General features: G+C 39.9%; 2 protein-coding genes and 1 long non-coding RNA gene across 6 annotated transcripts in view; 1 reads left to right on the top strand and 2 right to left on the bottom strand.

Moving 5' to 3' along the window:
* Positions 1-309: 309 nt before the first annotated feature.
* Positions 310-16,279, bottom strand: LOC117988722 (rab GTPase-binding effector protein 1-like). 4 transcript variants are annotated; one of them, XR_011237613.1, is made up of 16 exons: positions 16,125-16,279; positions 15,956-16,057; positions 14,428-14,565; positions 12,911-13,017; positions 10,808-10,894; positions 9,728-9,835; positions 9,016-9,073; positions 8,027-8,145; positions 7,394-7,626; positions 6,896-6,989; positions 6,037-6,212; positions 4,514-4,616; positions 3,839-3,955; positions 2,537-2,647; positions 1,513-1,739; positions 310-926 (listed from the first exon to the last, which is right to left on the bottom strand). XR_011237613.1 is itself a non-coding variant. In XM_069503505.1 (15 exons), the coding sequence occupies exons 1-15, from the start codon at positions 16,168-16,170 to the stop codon at positions 1,572-1,574; spliced, it is 1,767 nt and encodes a 588-aa protein (XP_069359606.1). In that variant the 5' UTR covers positions 16,171-16,279; the 3' UTR covers positions 965-1,571. The 4 variants fall into 4 exon arrangements, 3 of the variants coding, with proteins under 3 accessions (XP_069359608.1, XP_069359606.1, XP_034831786.1); XM_069503505.1 differs by lacking the exon at positions 310-926 and having other exon boundaries at positions 965-1,739; XM_034975895.2 differs by lacking the exon at positions 310-926 and having other exon boundaries at positions 966-1,739; positions 8,027-8,142.
* On the top strand, positions 10,888-14,436 carry LOC138403352 (uncharacterized). The gene is made up of 3 exons (XR_011237618.1): positions 10,888-11,327; positions 12,873-13,229; positions 13,405-14,436. It is a non-coding gene; the product is annotated as an uncharacterized lncRNA (long non-coding RNA).
* A 4,564-nt stretch (positions 16,280-20,843) lies between the features above and the next one.
* The window catches only part of LOC117988871 (uncharacterized), a 47,393-nt gene continuing 44,188 nt past the window's right edge, over positions 20,844-24,048 (bottom strand). The window contains exons 3-4 of the mRNA XM_034976138.2: positions 22,554-22,707; positions 20,844-21,708 (exon numbers count right to left, since the gene is read on the bottom strand). Of these exons, the coding sequence (XP_034832029.1) occupies positions 21,386-21,708; positions 22,554-22,707 (477 nt within the window). The 3' untranslated portion in view covers positions 20,844-21,385. The remainder of the gene's footprint in view (positions 21,709-22,553; positions 22,708-24,048) is intronic.

Genomic DNA, 24,048 nt, shown 5'->3' on the forward strand with positions numbered 1-24,048 from the left:
AGGCGATTAATAACGTCATAGTGCGTAAACGACAAATGTTTTTCAATTTTTTAATATAAAAATATTTTCCCAAAGAAATTACTCTATTATGTAAAAAAATTGAAAAATATTTGTCGTTTACTCCTTGTGACGTCATTAAACACCTTTCGTACAGCGTGACGTTCATGTTAAAAATCAATAATAATTTTTTTTTTTAAATTATTCTCTTCAATAATGAATTCCCATAAACATCACATAATTTTATTAGTACAGTCCAAGACTCTATTGCGACAGCCAAGCGGACGGTTGCGAAGCGTCAAGTACGTATGCACACCAAACTTTGATTCTATGACAGATTTGAGTCGACTTATAGCATTTCAGTTTAGGCCGTAAACTCTACACTCCGAGTTGGAGGACCGCGTGCTGAAGTACGGCATTACTAATACCTACTTGAAGCCGATATCGACTTATCAGAGCGAGAGATCGAACACCAGTGGTGCCCGACCTCTCGCTCTCGCTCGGCTGTCGTAATGCGATAGCGATAGTAAGTATTTGCTTCAAGTAGGTGCTATAAGTATTGGTCAAGACGCATGGTGCTACGTGCCTGCAGCAGAGTGAGGAAGTCGGACTCGATGACCAGATGTTACTTAGATGCTCCTAGTTAGGAAATCTTTCTTTACAACCTCTCCCACTGCCATGGATCAATGAGAGATATCTATTTTTAGGTATGTAGTGCTGTTACAGCAATGCGACCAACCGGACGGCTACCCAGTATTTAGTATAGTACACGACAGGCCAAGATGGCAATCAGGGTATGAGGCGGGGGGACACCGCGCACGTTACCCGCGCCATCCCGCACCGGGTTAGCGTGGGGGCTGTGCGGGTCCCGATTGCCACCTCGACCTGTCGCGTATCATACGTATGCACACGAAACTATGCTATGACAGGTTTGGGTCGACGTATAGCATTTCAGTTTAGGCCGTAATCTCTCTACACTCCGAGTTGGAGGACCGCGTGCTGAAGTACGGCATTACTAATACCTACTTGAAGCCGATATCGACTTATCAGAGCGAGAGATCGGACACCAGTGGTGCCCGACCTCTCGCTCTCGCTCGGCTGTCGTAATGGGATAGCGATAGTAAGTATTTGCTTCAAGTAGGTGCTAGAAGTATTGGTCAAGACGCATGGTGCTACGTGCCTGCAGCAGAGTGAGGAAGTCGGACTCGACCAGATGCTCCTAGATACGAAATCTTTCTTTACAACCTCTCCCACTGCCATGGATCAATGATAGAGATCTCTATTTTTAGTTATGTAGTGCTGTTACAGCAATGCGACCAATCGGACGGCTACCCAGTATTTAGTATAGTACACGACAGGCCAAGATGGCAATCAGGGTATGAGGCGGGGGGGACACTGCGCACGTTACCCGCGCCATCCCGCACCGAGTTAGCGTGGGGGCTGTGCGGGTCCCGATTGCCACCTCGACCTGTCGCGTATCATACGTATGCACACGAAACTATGATGCTATGACAGGTTTGGGTCGACGTATAGCATCTGGGTTTAGGCCCTAATCAGGTGGTAGAGATGGGGCCCTAGTCGGGCGAGTTGGGGGGCCTGGTGCTGAAGTAGGGCGCGGCGTGCGGCTGCAGCAGCGTGAGGCACACGTTGCACACGCGCGCCGGCAGCCCGCGCGGCCCGCTCGGCACCGTGTGCGCCACGCACGCGCCGCAGAAGATGCGCCCGCAGTGCCGGCAGTGGAACTAGAATAGCAAGGAACAAATTAACTAAAACTAAGGAAAGGCTTTGAAGATTTTACACACCTAGTAGTTGGTCATTTTCATTTTTTTCTAAAACAGCTACCACGTATAAAACCTGCATTAATCAACAACTGATTTCTTGAGCTCCTATGCTCTCCTGGTACTTTATTCTTGTAAGCGACAGTTTGTTTCAAACCTTGAACTTGTGCAGTGGATGATGATATATCGATCTACATATTTGACACCGACTTTGTATATTACGCGACAGGTCGAGATAGCAATCAGGGTATGAAGCGTCACCCGCACCGGATGCGGGGACTGTGCGGGTGTGCGGGGCGTTCCCTCCCCGATTGCCATTTTTTGACATAAGCTATTAAAATTAAAAATTATAAAAATATTAAAAATTATAGTATATACTGAGTGGAGTCATACGAAAGGGCATTTACCTGTAAAATATGACTGTAGTACGGAAGTCGGTGCGCAAGTCTGACTCGCACTTGGCTGGTTTTTAAAAAAAAATATGAAGTAACTAGCTTATGCTCGCGACTTCGTCCGCGTGGACTACAAAATTTCAAAACCCTATTTCACCCCATTAGGAGTTGTATTTTCAAAAATCCTTTCTTAGCGGATGCCTACGTCATAATAGCTATCTGCATGCCAAATTTCAGCCCGATCCGTCCAGTAGTTTGAGCTGTGCGTTGATAGATCAGTCAGTCAGTCATTCAGTCAGTCAGTCAGTCAGTCAGTCACCTTTTCCTTTTATATATATAAGATTTCCGAGCAAGTGAAAGTAAAGATACCTTCTTCTTGTTGTTGGGCAGCGGCGTGCGGCACGCGTTGCACTCGTTCACGTCGTCGTCGTGCTGCCACCGCACCGCCGTGTCCGCCTCGCGGATGCGCTGCAGCTGCACCTGCCCACACAAACACATGGATTACTCAAAGTTTAATCATTTATGAAAATGAAAAAATGAAAATGAAAATCTTTTTTATTCGTATAAACTTTTACAAGTGCTTACGAATAGTCGGATGCATCTACCACTGGTTCGGAATGCCTTTCCTGCCGAGAAGAACCAGCAAGAAACTCGGCGGTTGCTCTTTTCAAATATTTGATATAGGTACAAAATTATGCCATGTATAAAATAGTATTTGCAGTCTTGTGCGTTGCTGGAACGAGCTGCAGGTCAAATCCACGCTCTTTTATCATTTAGATAATCTTCAATTGTGTAATATGCTTTTTTCAGGAGCATATTTTTAATAGATTTATTATTCAGTTTGTATAGGCCGCGCAAATTAAATAGTCGTTCTTGAAGATGCAAGACGCGTCGCAATAGCATTTTTAGGCGTCAGTGGGAGCGAAACGCACCAGCCCGCGCATCGCACCCCACCCCGCGTTTGTCATCTGCAGTGTGAGTGCTACATCCGTACACAATACACCAGCGCGTGGAACAATACCTGCGCGAGCTCGCGCATCGTATGTCAGACGCGACTATTTTACTGCCGAGAACTATACCATTGTATACTTTTTGATTATCGATTCTTGAATTTGTAAGATAATGAAGGAATGGTAAAGCTCAAATGGGCAAGAACCCAGAGCCATAAAGCGAGTTAAAAAATATGATAGAATGGTGTTAATTATAAAATAAAAATAAAAAAGCCTTTTATTCATTACATTTTACAATAGTGTAAATTATCTATGTTTTGTTAGTTGGTTAGTTGAACTTATAATTTAGTTGTTAGTATTGTTAGGATTATTATTATTATTCATGTAAGGACCCCAGGTTGGGCAAAGGCCTCCTCCAAAGATGTCCATTTATCTCGGTCCTGCGCTATACCAAAGATAATATATTAAATGAATGTATGACGTTAGCGATCTTACTTGTATATATTATCTTTGGCTATACGATCCCATTTCGGGCCCGAAATGGTGTTAATTATGTAAACTTAAAACTAAAGCTACGAGGGTCCCAGGAGGACTGAGAAGAGTTCACAACAAACTTAGGTTTTTTTTATTATCATTAATTCACAAAATCTCTTCTGTCACGGCTCTGGGTTCTAGGTATTTGGAGCCATGACGAATTCGCGCGTCGCCATTGGCCGCTCACCTGCAGCGACTGCGAGAGCCGCACGAAGTCCTGCTGCACCTTCTCGCTGTTGTCTAACTCCTGCTGCAGCACGGTGACGCGCGACCGCGTCTCCAGAGCCTCGTTTTGAAGACGTTTCTGTAAAACACCCATACCTAATATTATAAATGTGAAAGTGTGTTTGTCTGTCTGTCTGCTAGCTTTTGACGGTCCAACAGTTTAACCGATTTTTATGAAAGGTACAAAGTTATCTTTCATCCAGGGGACGGACATAAGCAACTTTTTATCAAAGAGTTCCCACTGTTTTCTTAAAGGCCGAACTATTTAACCAATTTATATGAAATTTGAAAGGTATAGAGGAAACTTTTTATCCCAGCAAATCAATCTGTGGCCCTACCGCGGATGTTTGACAGCTACAATGTCACGATCGCAATCATCTCTGATTGGTTAATGCTCGCTCACTATTGGCCACAATGCATTGTTGCAACAAGAATCGCACAAATTCAGCCAATCAGAACAATTGAGATTGTAATAATGTGTTTTTAAAATCTTAAATCTACGCGAACGAAGTCAACTCAATTCATTACCGGTTCACTACTGAGCCGGGTCTCCTCTCAGAGTGAGAAGGGTGTAGGCCATAGTCTGCCACGCTGGCCCAATGCGGATTCTCGTTATAATTAATCGACTTGTGCTCACTTTATCCTCGAGTAGTTGTTCGATCATGTCGTTGGAGTGCCGCAGCTTGTCCGCCAGCTCCGTCATCTGCTCGTGCTCTGTCTGCAGTCGGTCCAACTCCTCCCTGCAACGTAACGGTTTGTTACATATTCCAACGACGACATAGTAAAATCTCTTACACAGCAAATCAGCCTCCAAGATATCACCTCGTCGTCACACGTGACTCCAAGTGATTTGGACTGAACTACGTTTTAATATTAGATGTTAGTTTAAACATATAAAAGGAAAAGGTGGCTGAAATTTGGCATGCAGATAGCTATTATGATCCGCTAAGAAAGGGTTTTTGAAAATTCAACCCCTCTAGACATCTTTGTTGTACCTTTTTTTTGTTTTTTTATTCTTCTTCTGGCTTTACACAGATTAGCCAATGTCAGGTTTGTTATTTATTAAAGTTTAAAGTTAGGGAAACTGTGGATAAAATTGAAAATTCGGGATTTGGAATTTGAAAGGAAAAGGATAAGGTTTTCACTAATAATAATATACCCACATATACTATAACTTGATATCATTTTTTTCTATGGACAAAGCTAGAACTTTATTAATATTTGAAGAATTAGTATATAATAAACAAAGTATAGATGTAGGAAATGGTACATGCAATGATACGAGATGAGCAAGAAAGGCAGACCGATCATACAAAGTGCATGCAATGAAAACATGGTTCAAGTCCCCATACTCCCCACAGGAACAGTAAGGATCGGGAATAATTTTCATCTTGTGTAAATGGGCTCGCGTACAAACATGACCTAAGCGCATTCTACACAGAACAGAGGTGTTGTTGTACCTGTGTAGGTAATATAACTCATAACATACTATCCTTACTCTGTGGCTGTACTAAGAGCATATTTTAAACGCGCAATTTATAACTTAAGACCACGCGATTCCCTTCGAGAGAAATTTAAGGAAATAGATATCCTTACTGTAGCCTCTCAATATATTTATAATAACATAATTTTTGTAAGACAAAATATTCTTAGTTACAAGAAAATTGGTGATCTACACAATAGGCTAACTAGAAACAGAAACAAACTTGCAGCTCCTGCCTTCCGCCTCAGGAAAGTCCAAAAGTCATTTGTGGGTATTGGTATTACCTTTTATAATAAAATCCCGCAAACTATTTTGGACTTACCTTTGCACAAGTTTAAAAAATCTATTAAAAATATGCTCCTGAAAAAAGCATATTACACAATTGAAGATTATCTAAATGATAAAAGAGCGTGGATTTGACCTGCAGCTCGTTCCAGCAACGCACAAGACTGCAAATACTATTTTATACATGGCATAATTTTGTACCTTTATCAAATATTTGAAAAGAGCAACCGCCGAGTTTCTTGCTGGTTCTTCTCGGCAGGAAAGGCATTCCGAACCAGTGGTAGCTGCATCCGACTATTCGTAAGCACTTGTAAAAGTTTATACGAATAAAAAAGATTTTCATTTCATTTCATTTTCATTTCATTTCATTTCAGTGTAAGTAGTTTACTCACTGCGCCTCCTTCAGCTGCTGCAGCGCTTGCGACAGCTCCGTGTCGCGGCGGTGCAGCAACGCAGCGTGCTGCAGCAGCTGCGCGCGCAGCTCGGTCTCCCCGGCCAGCGCGGTCTGCCTGCCCGTCTCGCACACGATTAGCTGCTCGCGCAGTTGTAGGGACAACTCTTGTAACTCCTGGAACAAAACGGCGCTGTGAGAAACAGTTAATTAAAAAAATAGCTGTTTTGTTTGGCGCCCATTTTTAGCATAAATACGTTTGAATGTTACTTTCGCAGAAACAAGTATTTAAAAAACCACAAACTCTGCCATATTGAATTTTAAAAAAAAATTATAGCCCGTGTTACTCGGGATGATGTAAGGATATATTCAACCATACTCCATACTAATAGAGATAAAACCACTGAGTTACTTTAGCAAACTGTTTATTTACTTAAAGTAAACACATCGTTTTACCATCAACCACGCATATTACGCCGCCTTAATTATTTTTAAAAATTCAACCCCTAAGGGGGTAAAATAGGGTTTGAAGTTTGTATATTCCACGCGGACGAAATCGCGGGCATCATCTAGTCTAAATATATATAAGATTATATTATGATGAAATGTCATTTCATTATATATGTAAAAGGAAAAGGTGACTGACTGAATGATGACGTTGATAACGTACAGCTCAAACTGCTGGACGGATCGGGCTGACATTTGGCATGCAGATAGCTATTATGACGTAGGCATCCGCTAAGAAAGGGTTTTTGAAAATTCAACTCCTAAGGGGGTGAAATAGGGGTTTGAAAGTTTTGTAGTCCACGCGAACGAAGTCGCGAGCATAAGCTAGTTGTAAATAAACAGAGTAGCATTACCGTAACGTTATCAGGTAAGTTGATAATCTCGTTCTGCATCTCAGCTGCCTGCTTGGTGTACTGCCCCACCAGCATCGCGTTGTCTCGCTCCAACCTGCAACCACACATCGGAATATATAGAAGGAAAAGGTGCCTGACTGACTGACTGACCATCACGCACAGCTCACACTACTGGATGGATCGGGCTGAAAGGCATGCAGATATAGTACGTGACAGGTCGAGATAGCAATGGGGGTATGAGGCGGGCGGACGCCTTACACACCCGCACGTCACCCGCGTTGGATAAGCGCGGGGGCAGTGCGGGTGAGCGGGGCGTACACCAACCTTTAGAATAAGAGTTTGGCTTTGCCGAGCATTGTCTCTGTTACTCATACCTATGTGACGTTTTGTCGGTCTCAACGACAGAGACAACGCTCTACGAAACCGCTATCTCTTTCTAAAGGTCTATGTACAATATTTTCTGCCACGTACTGTATTTGTGTGACCGTAAATACGTACGTGTCGAGTTTCTTCTGCAGCGTCTCCCTGTCCACCGTGAGGGTGGTGACCTGCTCGAGCGCGCGCTGCGACGCCAGGTCCGCCGCCTCGGCCTTGCAGGCCAGGTCGCTCTTGGCAGTGTTGAGGGCCTCCACCAGCTCCGTCAGTCTGGTGGCGCTGTCAGCTCGCTCCGCTTGCCAGCTGCGGATGGTCTCGTCGTGGACGGATCGCACGCCTTCTAGTTCTTCGGTTGCCTGGTTCAAGGGAATTATTTTCAAACTTATAAACAAACACAACCGCGAGTTATTTATCGACAGCGCCATCTAGTTTAAAGCTAAACAACTTTTCAAATTGCCTTAAAGCCGTTAGTTTTGCATATTTGTAGTTTTTTACATTTTGTCTAAAGTAAAGATATTTCAAAGATACTTATTGTTTTCGGGCATAAATAATGTAGAGGTGAATCAATATCTGGGTTAGTTTTAGACCTAGAAGCACACGTATTAGAATATTCGACGTAATACGTTTATATGGAGAAGTGAATGAAATGTTATTGTTCAAAATTATCCTCGTATTACTTGAAATAATGTTGAGAGCTGTGTGGTTCCGTCTTCGTGAATGAGAAATAACTGTAGAGTATAGAATGCGATCACTCACCAGTTTGAGTGCCTGCTCGAGCTGGCCGGCACGGTCGCGGGCCGCGTCCGCGCGCGTCTGTTCCGCGACTAACTGTCGCTCGTAGTTCGCGCACATGTCGCACGCCTGCCGCCCCTCTGCTGACAGCAATAACAACTGCGTGTCAAATCAAATCAAATCCATACTAATATTATAAATGCGAAAGTGTGACTGTCTGTCTGCTAGCTTTTCATGGCTCAACCGTTCGATCGATTTCGACGAAATTTGGTACAGAGATAGCTTGCATTGTAGACATAGGCTACTTTTTATCCCGGAAACTTGAAGAGTTCCCACAGGATTTTTAAAAACCTAAATCCACGCGGACGAAGTCGCGGATATCATCTAGTCAAATCATAAACTTTATTGCCTTTAAGTCGCTGAGTGCTGACATAAATTATATAAGGAACACAGAAAAATATTAATAACACAGATAAAGAACAATTAATAACAATTAAGTAGACCTAGGTCTAGGTCTAGGACCACACGAGTAGATATATAGCAGAGGGGAAGCTTCATACTAGCGGCTGGCTGTAGGTTCACTCACTCAAGCGCAGCTCACGCACACCACGACGTGTCCGTGGCACGTCGTGGTGTGCGTGAGCTAGAGTGAAGCTTCCCCTCTGGTCTATAATATCTACTCGTGTGCTAGGACTAGGCTATGTATACAACTACAGTGCATACATTGTGTAAACTGGCATATCAAAAGTGCGATTTCAGTCTAAGGGTAAACCGTACTTTTAACATGACAGTTGACACATAGAGCAAATATGGCGTGGGCGAGTAGTAAGTTCAAAAACCGGCCAAGTGCGAGTCAGACTCGCGCATCGAGGGTTCCGTACTACAATCGTGCAATTGGGTTGAAATATCGACAAATAAAAACTTCAAATTATTCGTGGTATGTACCCGTTATCTACATTAAAGCTAGCTATTCTATACGCGCAAAAAGATAGATTTGAGATGCTAGTTTTTACCAGTTTCAGGTTTGGTGTCGCCACTGCTGCTGGTCGCGCCAGTTGTCGCTTTGGCTTTCTGAAAAATTAATATTAAAAGATTTAAAAAATTTACAATAATATAAAATAGATCTTATTTTAAGAGAGAGAAAAGTGTATGTATGAGGGTATTCAATACATTAGTCGGTCTTACACAACAACGAAAATATATCTTGTTTCTTAGATATATTTTTTCACTTTATTATTTACTAGCTTATGCTCGCGACTTCGTCCGCGTGGACTATACCAATTTCAAACCCTTATTTCACCCTCTTAGGGCTCAAATTTTCAAAAACCCTTTCTTATCGGATCGGATGCCTACGTCATAATGGCTATCTGCATACCAAATTTCGGCCAGATCCGTCCAGTAGTTTACGCTGTGCGTTGATAGGTCAGTCAGTTAGTCACCATTTCGTTTTATATATTTAGACTAGATGATGCCCGCGACTTCGTCCGCGTGGATTTATGTTTTTAAAAATCCCATGGAATCTTTAATTTTCCGGGATCAAAGTAGCCTATGTCCTCCCCCGGGATACAAGCTATCTCTATACCAAATTACATCAAAATCGGTTGAACGGATGGGCCGTGAAAGGCTAGCAGACAGACAGACAGACAGACACACTTTCACATTTATAATATTAGTATGGATTATAAGGTCTATATTGCTGTGCGTCACGCCAGCAAGGACCCTTACCAACGTTTCCTGCAGCTGCGCGTCGGTTTGGCGCAGCTTGCTCTTGAGCGCCGTGATCTCCATCTCCAACGGCTGGATGATCGAGTTGGCCAGCTCGTTCTCCTCATTCTACAGAACACCAACATTATTAACAGAACATTTAGAACGCTAGCAAAAACAAAGACAGGTGATAGTATTGATGATTACTGATAAGATACCACAAAAAACGCATCTTTTTATTTCAAAAACCTGTTTTTAGGGTTTGTCTTTTCCTTTGTTTTCCTTTGTGGTCTGTCTGTCTGACTGCTTGTCTGTCAAGAAACCTACAGTGTCACTCTCCAGGTCTTTATCTATACCCATGCAAAAAAATCACGTCAATCCGTTGCAACGTGATTGAAGGACAAACCAACAAACAAACACACTTTCGCATTTATAATATTATTTATTTAGTATTCTTACTGTTAATAATAAGTATTAACAGTAAGAATACTTATTATTAAGTACCTTTAGCAGCTGATATCTTTTAATTATCCCTGGCTCAAGCTAGCAAATATGCGAGCGTTCAAGGTACGCTACTCTATCGCACAAATTTTGTTACTCTGTAAATAAGGCAGGTCGGGCTCTATCGGGATCTTGCTCTATAAAAGTTCGCAATGTATTGCAAACAAAACGTGACTGACGCTAAATGTCAACGAACGTTGCGTAGATAGATGCCGCGTCGTAGACGGGACCATTGACTCCGAGTTTTGCACGCTATGTATTGCATCTATATTGACTGCAAGTCATATCAGTCTCATTTTATCCCAACGTTATAATTTTTTTCTAAAAACTGGCATCCCAGGAAACGTCAATTTATTTTGTTTAAATAAAAATCCGACTTCTCAAAATCTTTAGATTTATATTACTAAACAGGCACCACTTAGGCGTCATCTCCACGGACGAGAGAAACGCGGCGATAGTCTCGCCGTGTGACAAAATTTGATACAAACGCCGAGATAGTATTGCCCTATGGAGATTGGCCCATAGAGTTAGTATCGAATTTTTTCACAGCGAGACTATCGCCGCGACTTTGTCCGTGGAGATGGCGCCTTATGCACGTACCTTCCTGCCGGGCTGCTGGTCGTCTGGGTCGGGCACGAGCTTGCGCGCCAGCGAGCGCACCAGCATGCCCGGCGCCATCATGGAGTCCTGCCAACGCCATTTGTTCGCGTCATTCATTGCGTTTCTCCTCATTGCCGATAGTAATGTGAAGGAACGACCAGAGAGAGAAACAACTTACTTTACGCGATAGAAAGGGACGTTTATTAAAAAGGTTTGAACATATTTGTATGGACTCTGGCATAAACCTACAAGTCCGCCATTTTGAAAAAACTCGTTTCGGCTTAGTGATAAAACATGCGTCAATCGATAGAATAAGTGCTTACAAAAAGCATTCAGTGATAAAATGTCGTAAGTGATACACTTTCAGAGATATTTGTGTTCAAAATCGTAGAAAAATAAAGCATATCACGCACTCATCCGACCCGAATCCGTGAAAATACGGATATACAAAATATCTACGACATATGTCGTATGTATTTTCACGGACTCGGATCAGATGAGTGCGTAACCGCCGTTATTCGTAAGTTAAGTAATATTATTTTTCATCACTTAACACTTTTTGATTGCAATCACTTAGTCTATCGATTGACAAATATTTTATCATTGGCCGCCGAAACTATTTGTTTTTCAAAATGGAGGACTTGTAAATATACCAATTAGATTCAATGCCCTTTTAGGCCACAGCGTTGTTCAAGCTGAGTTGTACTCTGTTGCATTGTAACAAGAGTCTCTATTTATTGAAATGTTTGCGGAATGAGCCTTCGGTCCTGTAAAGTTCTATTAGGTACTCTGTGATACTAAATAATATGTTATAGTATATTTACTATGGCAGTGTTTTGACATGTACTTTACATTTGAATATTGGCACTTAAAAGACAAGTACTTCCGATAAGGGACACTCGAACTATGTCGACTTTCCCCGAACCATCGAGCACATAACCCGTAGAGTAGCCATCATCATTAAATTCTCCTCTTCGAGGCAGAGGGTGGACACCATTGAATTAAATAAGTATCTATAAAAGAGCTATTTAAAAAAAAAATGTTTTATGAAGCTGTCAAAATTAGCATCATCACCATAAATCGATAAGACGCCCACAGCTGGACATAGGTCTCTTGTAGGGACTTCCACACGCCACGGTTCCGCCTGAATCCAGCGGCTCCCTGCGCCTCATTTGATGTCGTCTGTCCATCTAGTGGGCCCCCACTGAGAGAAAGAAGGCTCGGAGTCACTCAGTGGGCGACGGAGAGAGCTATGCTTGGAGTTTCTCTACATGATCAAATCAGAAATGAAGAGATTGTGTGGAAGTACAAGAGGCCCATGTTCATCAGTGGACATCAGTTGAGACGACAACAGCTGCTCTAAGGGTTTAGTGCTCAACACTCCGAACGCATCGAATACTCGAAACACGTAAACGCGGCAAGTAGGTAGAAATAAAACGCCTAATTTGAATGTCACATGCAAATGCGCGAGCGGAGTAACGAGGCGATATGCTAATGAGCTAAATATCGATAATGTAAGGCTCGATACATGCGATACACTCGATGCATTACTTTTTATACAAAAATACAATATAATTCGTACTAAATGATTTGCAATGCGCCGCTTAACTTTATGTAAATCAATCAATCAATGTCGGCTGTCATATCAAAAGTACGATTGTAGACCTTATTTTAAGGTGACGCAGTACGCTCGGCCGAAATTGCCGGCGGTAAGCTGTTTGCCTTTCACCTAACATTGTAGGAGAAAGGTGAGCACCAAAATCAAAAGCGCGAAAAGGGTTTAGAAACTGGCGGGGTGATTACATAAAACTTTGCAGTAGCGACAGCAGTACAGACAGCAGACACTGCGATAGTTCATTTGCTGTCTCTCTTCTTCTTCTTATTTTGCTTTGTGGCAATTGCTGTCTCTCTCTAGCCGGACGTTTGACAGCAATGATCGCTAGATTTACGCCTGTCGCGGGATACGTAATCACCCCGATGTACTTTTGACAAGACAGTTGACACATAAAGTTAAATAGGCGCGTGATAACTCTTTTTGTATGGATTATACTAAAATTTTTATTAGTGAAGAGTGGTTAGGTAGTTATGGCAAATGTTACACACATATTGCTGGTGCTGTTTGAGCTGCGCGAGCTGCTTCTCCAGCTCGTGGTTGCGCGCCGTGAGCCGCCGCAGCTCCTCCGTGCCCGAAGATGATACCTCCACTGTTTCTGCGGACCAATACACACTCGTTATCTGTACGTACTACTTGTGATTATTTTGTTTTTTAATTTATTTATTTCCATATAAACGTGCCTACCTAGAAGTGTGAGTCAGACTCGCGCACCGAGGGTTCCATAATACAGTCGTATTTTTTCGACATTATGCACGATAAATCAAAAATTATCATGTTAAAAAATAAATTAAAATCTGTACTGTACAGGTAAAGCCCTTTCATATGATACCCCACTTGGCACAGTTATCATACTTCGAAAATTGAAAAAACTAATTATTTGTACATGAACACATTTTAATTGTTTTTTGTGATGTAACCACAAATTCACGGTTTTCAGATATTTCTTTCACTTGTACTCTAAGATAAAATTTCATGATTCCAGGGGCAGTTCGGGATAATTTCTAAATAGTACTTGCTCTGGTCTCGTGAGAGACTTCAGCCGTGGCTAGTTACCACACCATGCCACCAAGCAATTTAGCATTCCAGTATGATGCCGTATACAAACCGACCAGGAGGCCCACTTCCAGCTTAGAAGGCATCATCACTTACCATCAGGTGAGATCGCAGACAAGGGCTAACTTGTATAGGAATAAAAAAAAGTATTTTTGTTTTTAAATATATAAAAGGTGCCCTAAAAATACCTTGAGGGCCCCAGAAGCAGAACGTGGCGCGGGTAAATGGAAACATGATGTTTATACAACACAACTTACACTAATACTAACTGATCAAATGACATGATGTCGATAAAAAGAGTTTGAGGAAAATATGAACAGTAATCTATTTAAAACTAATTAATACTTTTATGATAAGCTCATTATGGTATACAGTTATGATTATAATTAATACAAAATTCTGAATAATCATCCTACTTTGATTTTGGCTCTGGAAGTTAACATTCAAAAATTTACTAGAGTTTGATGTGACCTCTTCTCAAACCGTGGCGCATTTGGAACCCTCATAGCTTTTGTTTTTAGTTTTAATAACAATAAACTCAACTTAAAAGAATTGACTTTTTCCATCTAAAACTAACAGCGGATGTGGATTTTAAGAATTTTAGAATACCCTGCTTTTAATAATTCCTAAGAAATAATTTATTTTTGACATAGTCATCATCCCAATTCAAAATCATCATATTAATCATGGTATGTAACCTGTATTTACATTATACTAGGTGACGCCCACAACTTCGTCCATGTGGAATTAGGTTTTTAAAAATCCCCTAGGAACTCTTTGATTTTCCAGAATAAAAAGTAGCCTATGTCACTCTCCAGGTCTTCATCTATACCCATGCAAAAATTCACGTCAATCCGTTGCACCCTTGCGACGTGATTGAAGGACAACCCAACAAACAAACACACTTTTGCGTTTATAATAAGGGTACTGATTTCACAAAACAGTTGTTTACCATTAACAAGTAGTTGTAGGCTCTGTATCTCAGACTTCTGGTTCTCGCTCAGAGTCTGAAGCTGCTGTAGCTCAGCGCGGAGCCCCAGCACCTCCGAATCCAGCTGCTGCTTCTCTAGCATCAGACTGTGCAGGTCCTCTGCAAAACAATAGTGGATAAATTCTCCTCAAAAGATGAATAGTTTTAAATTGTTGAATAAGTAGTCATAATCTATAGGTAAAGACATCATCTGCCTCTTATTCTCTTATATTTTGGGAGTCATGTGTGTTTTATTTTAATTATTTTGTACTTATTACTAATTATTATTATGTTTAAGATATTTGCATGGAAGTTTGGAGTGGTACAGCTAGACCAATGTATTGTTACATGTTTGACACCTGTTTGAAAACCTGTATCAGCAAATAAATAAAATTGAATTGAATAAATATGGCTTGATTTATTGGTGACCAAAAACATCGTGAAAAAACTGCATGCCTGACGGTTCTTGATGATTCTCAAAGCTGAGTGAAGTTTGCTAATCTTCGCGTGGTGGACTAAACCTTGCTCACCCATAGAACCCATGTTCTGTAGTGGTTTTAATGATGGTTCATGGTGACCCATCAAAAAATCAATGGTTTGCAAACTGGTTAACTAAACAAACGTATAGAAATAATACTAGTCACTGTACCCTGCAGAAATGAATAAGTATTCTTTTGTTAGAATATTTATATAAGAGCAATACATAAAAAGCAAAATAAAGACATAGACAATAGCTTACACTACCTAGCTTTTTACTTTAAAGATATTACTTTTAGACATATTTTATTTTAGTTTAGAGATTTGTGAACTTAACTGTTTGGTTGGAAATTAGCACTTGAAACATATTATTACATTGTTGTTAGTAAATTTATTGTATTAGAGGCCTATTTAAGTATGGATATGATATGATATGTATGGATGATGTACTTAATATATCATTAAAAAAAGAAATGTTGTTTCCAATTTAATCATAGTGGTTCTGTAGGAAGTTTTAGTTACCTAAAGCCACAAAGAGAGAGCCTTTTAATGAGTTAAATTGGAAATTGCATAAACTTCCCACAATTTGCCTGTATTTGGTCCAGCACTATGAACAGTTATTGTATTAGACAGGTTTAATTCAATATTGGGGCCAATTCTCTTGTACACAATCTCTAAACTAAACTAAATTAACAGGTCTAAATCTAGTGCTATCCTTTTCCGCAAGCAACGTTATGAAAGGGATAGCAATAGATTTAGACGTGCCATTTTAGTTTAGTTCAGAGATTGTGTACAACGGAATCAGCCACATTATCGGTATAAATATCACTAATACATTATAGTGTTTCTACAGCTGTAAATATAGTTAACTTAACTAGTTTTTATCATTTTTAGTAAACAGCATATCAATTTATGTAATTTTATGACAGCACAACCAGGTGAGTAAACACATGATTCCACTATCAATGAGGTTGAGGTCACAACCCAAAACTGAATTCGAGAATCTTGGTCAGTCCATCAGCTCGATACACACCTTCTTTCTGCAGGAAGAGCTCCTTCATCCGGGCTCTTTGCATGTTAAACTCTTCCTCCAGGTCCCTTCGTGCTGGCCCGGCCACCGCGTCAGCCCCCACAACTTGAAACAGAAACACTTCTCAACTTCCTGCAGACATTAGCACAAATCAAGCAGCATCGCAACACACCTTTAGTTCCAGCAGGCTCACTGGACGTCATCATTTGTTCGTCCATCGCGGCCCAGGTTATTTGTTCAGCTAGTTTTATATTCTAAGCATATTTTTATGATTATTAGCACTTTCTTTAAAAAACAAGTCATTAAAATATTACGACAGTGATCAAGAAAAATGGAAAAGTCATTTTTGACATTACTTTGACGTTTTGTGTCATCACGTTTTGATAACTATAGACAACATAGAAGTCAAGAATTATCTGTACTCTATGCAGAAGCAGCGAATGTCGGTTATCGGATCCAGATCGAATATAGTGCACAAACGCCCAGGCCATACGACTGCCATGCGATAATTTGCATACCTATCATAAAATTACAACTTTTATCTCTTTAATTAGTATAGTTACATTATTTATTAGCTATGAAGCCAGGTCTCCTGCGCCATGTTATGAACAAAATATGAGTTTCGACGAGGAAGACGTGTCCACAGTCAGCCGTGTACAGTAGACGTGTTTTGGGTGTCTTGCCGTGAATTTTAGAGAGGTATTGATATACGTCCCGCAAATTGCTATTGCGCTGGAACCATGTCTCATTAACATCGAAATGATGTTATTTCTAGTACTGACGTCCACGCGCGTTAGCAATTCGCGGGATTTATACCTAATGTGGTTCCTATTGGTTGGACTTTTGAGGTAGTGATTGTTAGACATTGGTTGGCCTGGGACCGGTGTAGGGGATGGTGGAGCCGGTCTAGGTAGGGATTGGGTTAGGTTAGCCTTGCTGTAATAGTTTTTGAGGGTAGTCCAGGTTATCTCTTAGTGCGAGAGTATCGTTAGTGCAACTTTTTCATATTCTTAGTTCAGAATGGTAGGTAGAATTTTATTAAAGATCGAATAAAACAGACTAAACGTATGTATCTTCTTATATTAATATATTATATTAATCTTGTTATAGCATATTTATTATTTACACAGTTATGTACTAAAACAAGGCTGCGTAAAATCTATACTAATATTATAAATGCGAAAGTGTGTCTGTCTGCTAGCTTTTCACGGCAGTTTAACCGATTTTGATGGGTACAGAGTTAGCTTACATCCCGGGGAAGGACATAGGCTACTTTTTATCCCAGAGAATCAAAGAGTTTCCATGGGATTTTTAAAAACCTAAATCCATGTGGACGAAGTATCGGGCATCATCTAGTAGGTAATAATAATTTATGGATAAGTAAAATGGTTTTTCACCAGTGTGAGTTCGCATGTGCACCACTAAATTACATTTATATTTAGTTCTGTACTGACAAATGTAAGTAAAAAGTAAATCTATTTAGTAACACGTGACTATCTTCCTCTTCATTGGTGACCGGTTCAATGTATTCTGTTGTGAGGCCTCCGCTCTGACTTGTCGCCTGATATCTTGAAAGGCGATGTTCTGTTTCACACGAAATCTAACAGCTTTTTGTGTTTTCGTGCGTGATCTGTCTCGTCTTGCCGCTGCTGAAATAAAACATTGTTACTATTTCTTTATACTTCTGTGAAATCATACAAATATGATCTGGGTGTCTGGTGCACTTCGACCGTCCGCTGCGCCAGATCCTTCTTTCCACGCACGTGCAAACTGTGGAACCAACTCCCATCGGCGGTGTTCCCTCTAGATTATAACATGGGGTTATTCAAGGGGCGGACCAACAAATTCCTAAAAGGCCGGCAATGCATCGGCGGCTCCTCTGGTGCTGCAAATGTTCATGGGCGGCGGTAATCACTTAACATCAGGTGACCCGCCTGCTCGCTTGCTCGCTATATCTATTAAAAAAAAAAAAAAAAAAAAAAAAAAAATAACGCAGTATCTTACCTAAGGTCATCGTGGCGTGTGCGGAAGGGCTGGGGTCTGACTGCCTGTGAAATATATCAGATGTATCTATAGTTCGGGTTCAACGGGTTGCGAAGCTGAAGTGGCAATGGGCAGGGTATATAGTTCGTAAAGCCTGGTATCCCTCTAAGCGGAGAAGAAAGGAGATGCGTTCAATCTAATAAAAAGTAATCAAATAAAAAGTCCTCCAAGTACAAGGCGGACTCGCACACGAAGGGTTCCGTACCATAGTACAAGAAATATCACTTTTTTTTTAAATTTTAATCGGGGTCCTTTTGATATTTATAGCGGCAATAGAAATACACATTCTGTGAAAATTTCAACACTGCCTTTTACGGTTTACGAGATACAGCCCACTGATAGAAAAACGGATCGACAGCGGAGGCTTAGTAATATGGTCCCGTTGGCATCATTCTGCTACGGAACCCTAAAATAATTTCTTAAATTTTTCAACCCCTACTTCCCGCTTTCCCCACGAATTAAAATAAAGCAACGCATGCACACATGCACACGCAGTCGCAGACGCGCGGTGACTGAACCATAGATAATGGGCATTTTTCAAAAAAGTTGTCGGTAGCGTAATAGGAATTCCACATAAATAAAAATTTAGTTTTGCCTTAAAATGTAATTATATTGTAAATATATAGTATAAACTATATAAAAATAGTAAATTTTATTAAAAATAAATGTAATAATTGGAAATATTTTCATTTTTAACTTGATACCACCCAATTGAAGTTCCATTACGTCACTGACTTTTTATTGGATTTCCAGGGAAATAAAACAAGTTATACATTAATTATCTTTAATGTCGAAAAATTAACCAAATCAGCCTTCTAAAAATAATTAAAACTAAACATATAACATCAAATTGAACTGAAGTTTTTAACAAAAATGTTCTTTAACGCTGCTTTTGGATGTTTTGTACTAAAGAATTTTGATAAAAAACTGACTATTTTCTTATAAATCTTCTAATATTAAATTGTGACAAATAACTAATTATTTAATAACATTTCTAAACATTAAAATATTTATATATCTCTGACTTTATAGCCATTTCTCTAAAAATAAACCTTTATCAAAAATGGGACAGTGACGTATAGTGGAATACAAAATCGCGTTTAGGAAACATAAGGCATCGTGCATAATTGGTCAAAAAAGACAAAAAAATAGCATTACAAAAGAAATATTATTATGTAGCTAATCATCACAGTAATATTATAAAACGAGAAGTTTCGTTTGTTACAACCTGCAGCAAAAACTGCTGAACCGATTGACATCTCTTGATCCCGAATATCCCGCAGGAAAGAAATCTTTGCAAGTGAAATAGTGTAGGCTGGCTATCTAAGACGTAAATTAAATAATTATTATAACATATATTTTATAAAGTTTTTAAATTATAAAATTTAAAGAATATAATATACTGGCTGGTTCATTTGAGTGGGTCAGTAAGGAGAGGTCCTGGAACGGCTGTAGCTATGAGGAAACGTTTTTAGGAGACCATCCGTTATTTTTGAAATAATTAACATCCGCAATATTTTTACAGCGGTTTATATAGCCTAACACACCAGAATACATCATAGGTTAAAAACTTACCTCTATCTTTTTTATGTTGGTTTAAATGATGATGATGATGACAATCCAACTTCCTATGAAAACACCTTTATTGTTCCATTACGTTACTTTTCAATTCCATTCACGCGACTGTGGTTTTTTTTTTTTTTTTTTTTGAAAGAATATTAGCCATGTTAAATGACTAATATTCCCCTTTTTCCTCTCCAACTAAGCGTCAGGCTTGTGCTAGGAGTAGGTACGACAATAGTGCAACGGGCGGGATTTGAACCGTCGACGACCTTTCGGTTTTCAGTCCACTCCTTTACCAGTTGAGCTATTGAGGTTCACGGTAGCGTAATGGCGGTGACGTATACAACCCCTTAAAAATTCAAAATCAATATTACATATTAATAATCAAAGGTTAGACTGATTTAATTTTACTTTCCAAATAAAGAATAACAAATCTCTTTAATAACATACAAACACAAATGCGCAATCAAACCTTACCTATTAAAATCAGTATCGTTGGTGGAACAAATTTTTTGAACCAAGTCGAGGCAACCACTTCTGTTGCGTTTTTCTGGCGACTGCTTTTGTAAAATACAACATGGCAATTACCATAGACTAATAATGTTGCCAGTATTCCGAAAATATTTTGCAAATGGTGCAATTTTCATTCGAAGACCTCGAAAGGCCGGTAGCGTAAGCGGAAATTCCACTAACACCAATTTCACGGGACAGCAAATAAATTGTATTTTTTAAATAAAATTCTATCGTAATGTCTTTGTTTTAGGGCTTTAATTTGAAATTAGTATCATACTTAACTACCTCAGTGTTCAAATATTCATGAAATATTTTTGGACGGTATAATTTTTGACTCTAAACTTGACAAGGTGTTAGTGGGACATATGTCAGAAGGTACTTCCTCTCTTTTATTTTTTGGTATTTTATGTTTTTAAAACTCTTAAAAATGAATTAACATGTTAAATTATAAAAGATTAAATACTAAACAATATTGGTAAGCATAGACAATAGCTTGTTTTTTTCATAAAGTTTGATCAAATTACCATCAAAGTGGCCGGACAACGACTTTTATAATGGGACAACTTTTTTGAAAAACGCCCTAATACATAATATAATAGGACTGAACCAATCAGGCGACTAAGTAGGTGTCAGCAACTTTACTTTCTTCCTAGCTAACATACTTTCTAGGATCTTAACTTGCTAAATGCGGTTACATTTTCCTATATCCTACCTAGGACGTCCTAGCCCATTACGGAATGTAAAAAAAGGATAATAAATAAAACAGTCGAGATTAATAAAATAAACAGTTGTATTTGGTAAACCTTAGATTTGAAATTATAGCGATTTATTAATAATAATTATAATTATTAACACTAATATTCGTAGTCGTGCTATAATATTGTTATTCATTTACGAAACAATCAATTTTCTATTAATAATAAAACGTTTTAGTATTAATCATTAATTTCATAGTTGATTTCTTAATTAGGACAAATAAATAATTACTTCACTATTTTAAAACAAATTGACTAATAAAAATTTAATTAGGTAGTACCTAATGGAATGCTATAGCGCCATCTTTATAATCAATATACAATAGAGAACAATTCAAGGCACAGACATATCACAGGTTTAACGTGTATTTAATCATTAATTACGTTAATTATTCTTTACAATTATTTACACATAAACACGCCAACACAGTTTTATATTTTATTTATAAATGCAAAATATACAGCGTTTATTTAAATCCGTGCAAACAATCAACGTAACTACTAGATGGCGCTTTTTCACACACCACTTTTTAGTTTGGCTACTCTACGCTAGATGGCGTTAGAAGCCTTGTTTAGCTTCTCTGAACCGTCTACCTGTAGTGTAGTCTTCTAAGCATGGAACTTGAACTATATTGAAATAGATGTGGCCCATGAGGTGCGCGGCGGATGTGTTGGTGGTTTTGAGGCAGTCGAAGAGCATGTCGTCGCAAGTACAGTGGGACTTGCTGTAGAGCGAGTTGTTGGTGAGGTTGTAGCGGCGCGAGAAGGCGCGCACTTTGCTGGGGCAGAGGTCGTGCGTGCGGCAGCAGCGGTCGAGGGGCCGGTCCGCGCCCAGGTCGTGGTAGTCGGCCGCTATGTCGCCGGTGCCGCACCATTTTGTACCTGCAAGCATCAGATAAACGATCAAATCAGGGTTGTAGAACTTTTTAGAGTCTAGAAGAAAATAAAGAATCAGAAGTTTGCTAATTCACACTTGGTCAGCGTGTCAGACTATGGCCTGAACCTTCTCATTCTGAGAAGAGACCCGTGCTCAGTAGTGAGCTGGCGATGGGTGATCATGATGAAGGGATATTGTTATTATGTATAATACCGTCACTAGTTATCAAGCGGTGATTATACAATACACGCTCGAACTCATCAAACCTCTACTTTATGTTTTTGCAATCGCTACCGAGTACCGACCGACATAGTAATTAGGTAACTTTCATCACAACAAAACGTAACGGAATAATAATATTGTGATCGATTGAATAGTTTACGCAAAGTAGGAACCTAGCATCTAAAAAATAATTACAGTCCTACGGTAGACGGTATGAAATGTATGAATGTAATAAATAAAATAATGTATGAAATGAGGATAACCGACATCTAGCTCAACGGGTTGCGAAGTAGGTAGGAAAGGCATTCTGAACCAGTCGTAGATGCTGGATGCATCTGACGATTCAAAAATATTTGTAAAAGTTAAATTGAATATTTTTTTTCAATAAACAGGACAACGCTCTACATATATCTGCTATCTCCTTCTAAATGTCGATGTACATTTCTTTCAGCCGCGCACTGTACTGCAGTGATAGCGGTTGATAATGAGGAGCATGAGTAGGACAACAAACTGGAAGGGGTAGGTAGGTCGAATAGTTTGATGATCGTGATTCGTGGGTGTCGCCCGCTTGCAGTCGCCACCCCTCACGCTTGCACCCTGCCGTAGACAAGGTTAATGATCGTCTTACCCGGTATGATGCCCTGTAGCAGAGAGAGCGGACTGCCGCCCAACAGGCCTGCGTGGGCGCCGCCCGCCTGCAGTCGCGCGTGCGCCGCGCCGCGCTCCCGCCACCCCTCGCGCTTGCTGCTTTCACCCTCGTCGCCCGCTTCCACTCCCTCCACCTGCAAAAGCAAACTATTGTCACATTGTCTTCAAGTTAGGAAAGTTGAGAAATAAGGCAGCTGCCTGGATTTATACAAATTATATTTATAAAAATATTTCCCTTTACTACCCGACTAGTTAGATTTTGTGACGGAAAATGTTATAAGCTAGGTACCTACTTAATAACTTAAAAGAAAAATACTTATTATGGCTCTGAAAACTCCTCTGAAAATGTTAATCAAGCGAAAAGTTCGTTTTATGAAACATGGGTAAAGGATACGAGTATAGGGACCGACCAACACTTAAAAAATACCTAAGTACTTATTAATTATAATCGCTATAGTAAATAATTTCATTAGTCAAGAACAAGAAAAATGGTTCAAGGAAAAGCACGATTTCCAACTCTCCACGGTCTTTGATGTCGGAAGTTAGGTACGTGCTTAATTAACACCTAGTGGCAAGCTCTTGGCAAGCATCCATCGCGGACCTTTTATCTCAACAACTTATTTTCATTATAAAGTTGACAACTTGAGACCTATTGAAATTCTCTAACTCGCTTTGTAACTCAAATAAGCTTTAGAATTTCTTATACATCTTTAGAATGGAGATTGTAGTAATTTAAGCGTAACCTAAATAACTATACTGAAAGTGGAGCACCCTAGCGACACAGTGGTACCCACGAGACGGGAAAAGAAACAAAACTAACAGCTGGTCCATTATGGAGAAGAGTGGCACAAAGCACTGGCGAGAGTTGCAGGAGGCCTGGGCCGCGAGGCACTCAGAGTTGAGAGATTTTTTGTGATGCAAATAACTTAAATATTAAAATACTAGCTGATGCCTGCGACTTCGTTCGCGTGGAATTGGGTTTTTTAAAAATCCCGTGGGAACTCTTTAATTTTGCGGGATGAAAAGTAGCCTAATGTCACTCTCCAGGTCTTTATATGTATACACATGCAAAAAATCACGTCAATCCGTTGCACCGTTGTGACGTTATTGAAGGACAAACCAACAAACAAACACACTTTCGCATTTATAATAAGGGTACTGATTGTGGACTCTGAAATAGAGGCTATTTTAATTTAATAACCAGCCCTACGAGCCGTAATAGCCCAGTGGTTAAAACGTCCGCCTCCTATTCAGAGGTCGGGGTCGGGGGTAGGTACGGGACCCTTAATTTCATTACTAAGATGTTGCGGGCATTACCTAGTTAAATATACCAGTAGGTATAGATAAATATTTTTAAGCTTGGAAAAGCTTGACATTTAAAAATAAATGGTACCTACCGGAAATTATAAATTCGAATAGTCGGATCATGGTGCCAGTTCAGCCAATTCGCCGATGACAGCTTATCGCGTTTCCCG

The sequence above is a fragment of the Maniola hyperantus genome, chromosome 15 (assembly GCF_902806685.2).
Source record: "Maniola hyperantus chromosome 15, iAphHyp1.2, whole genome shotgun sequence".
Lineage (NCBI taxonomy): Eukaryota > Metazoa > Arthropoda > Insecta > Lepidoptera > Nymphalidae > Maniola > Maniola hyperantus.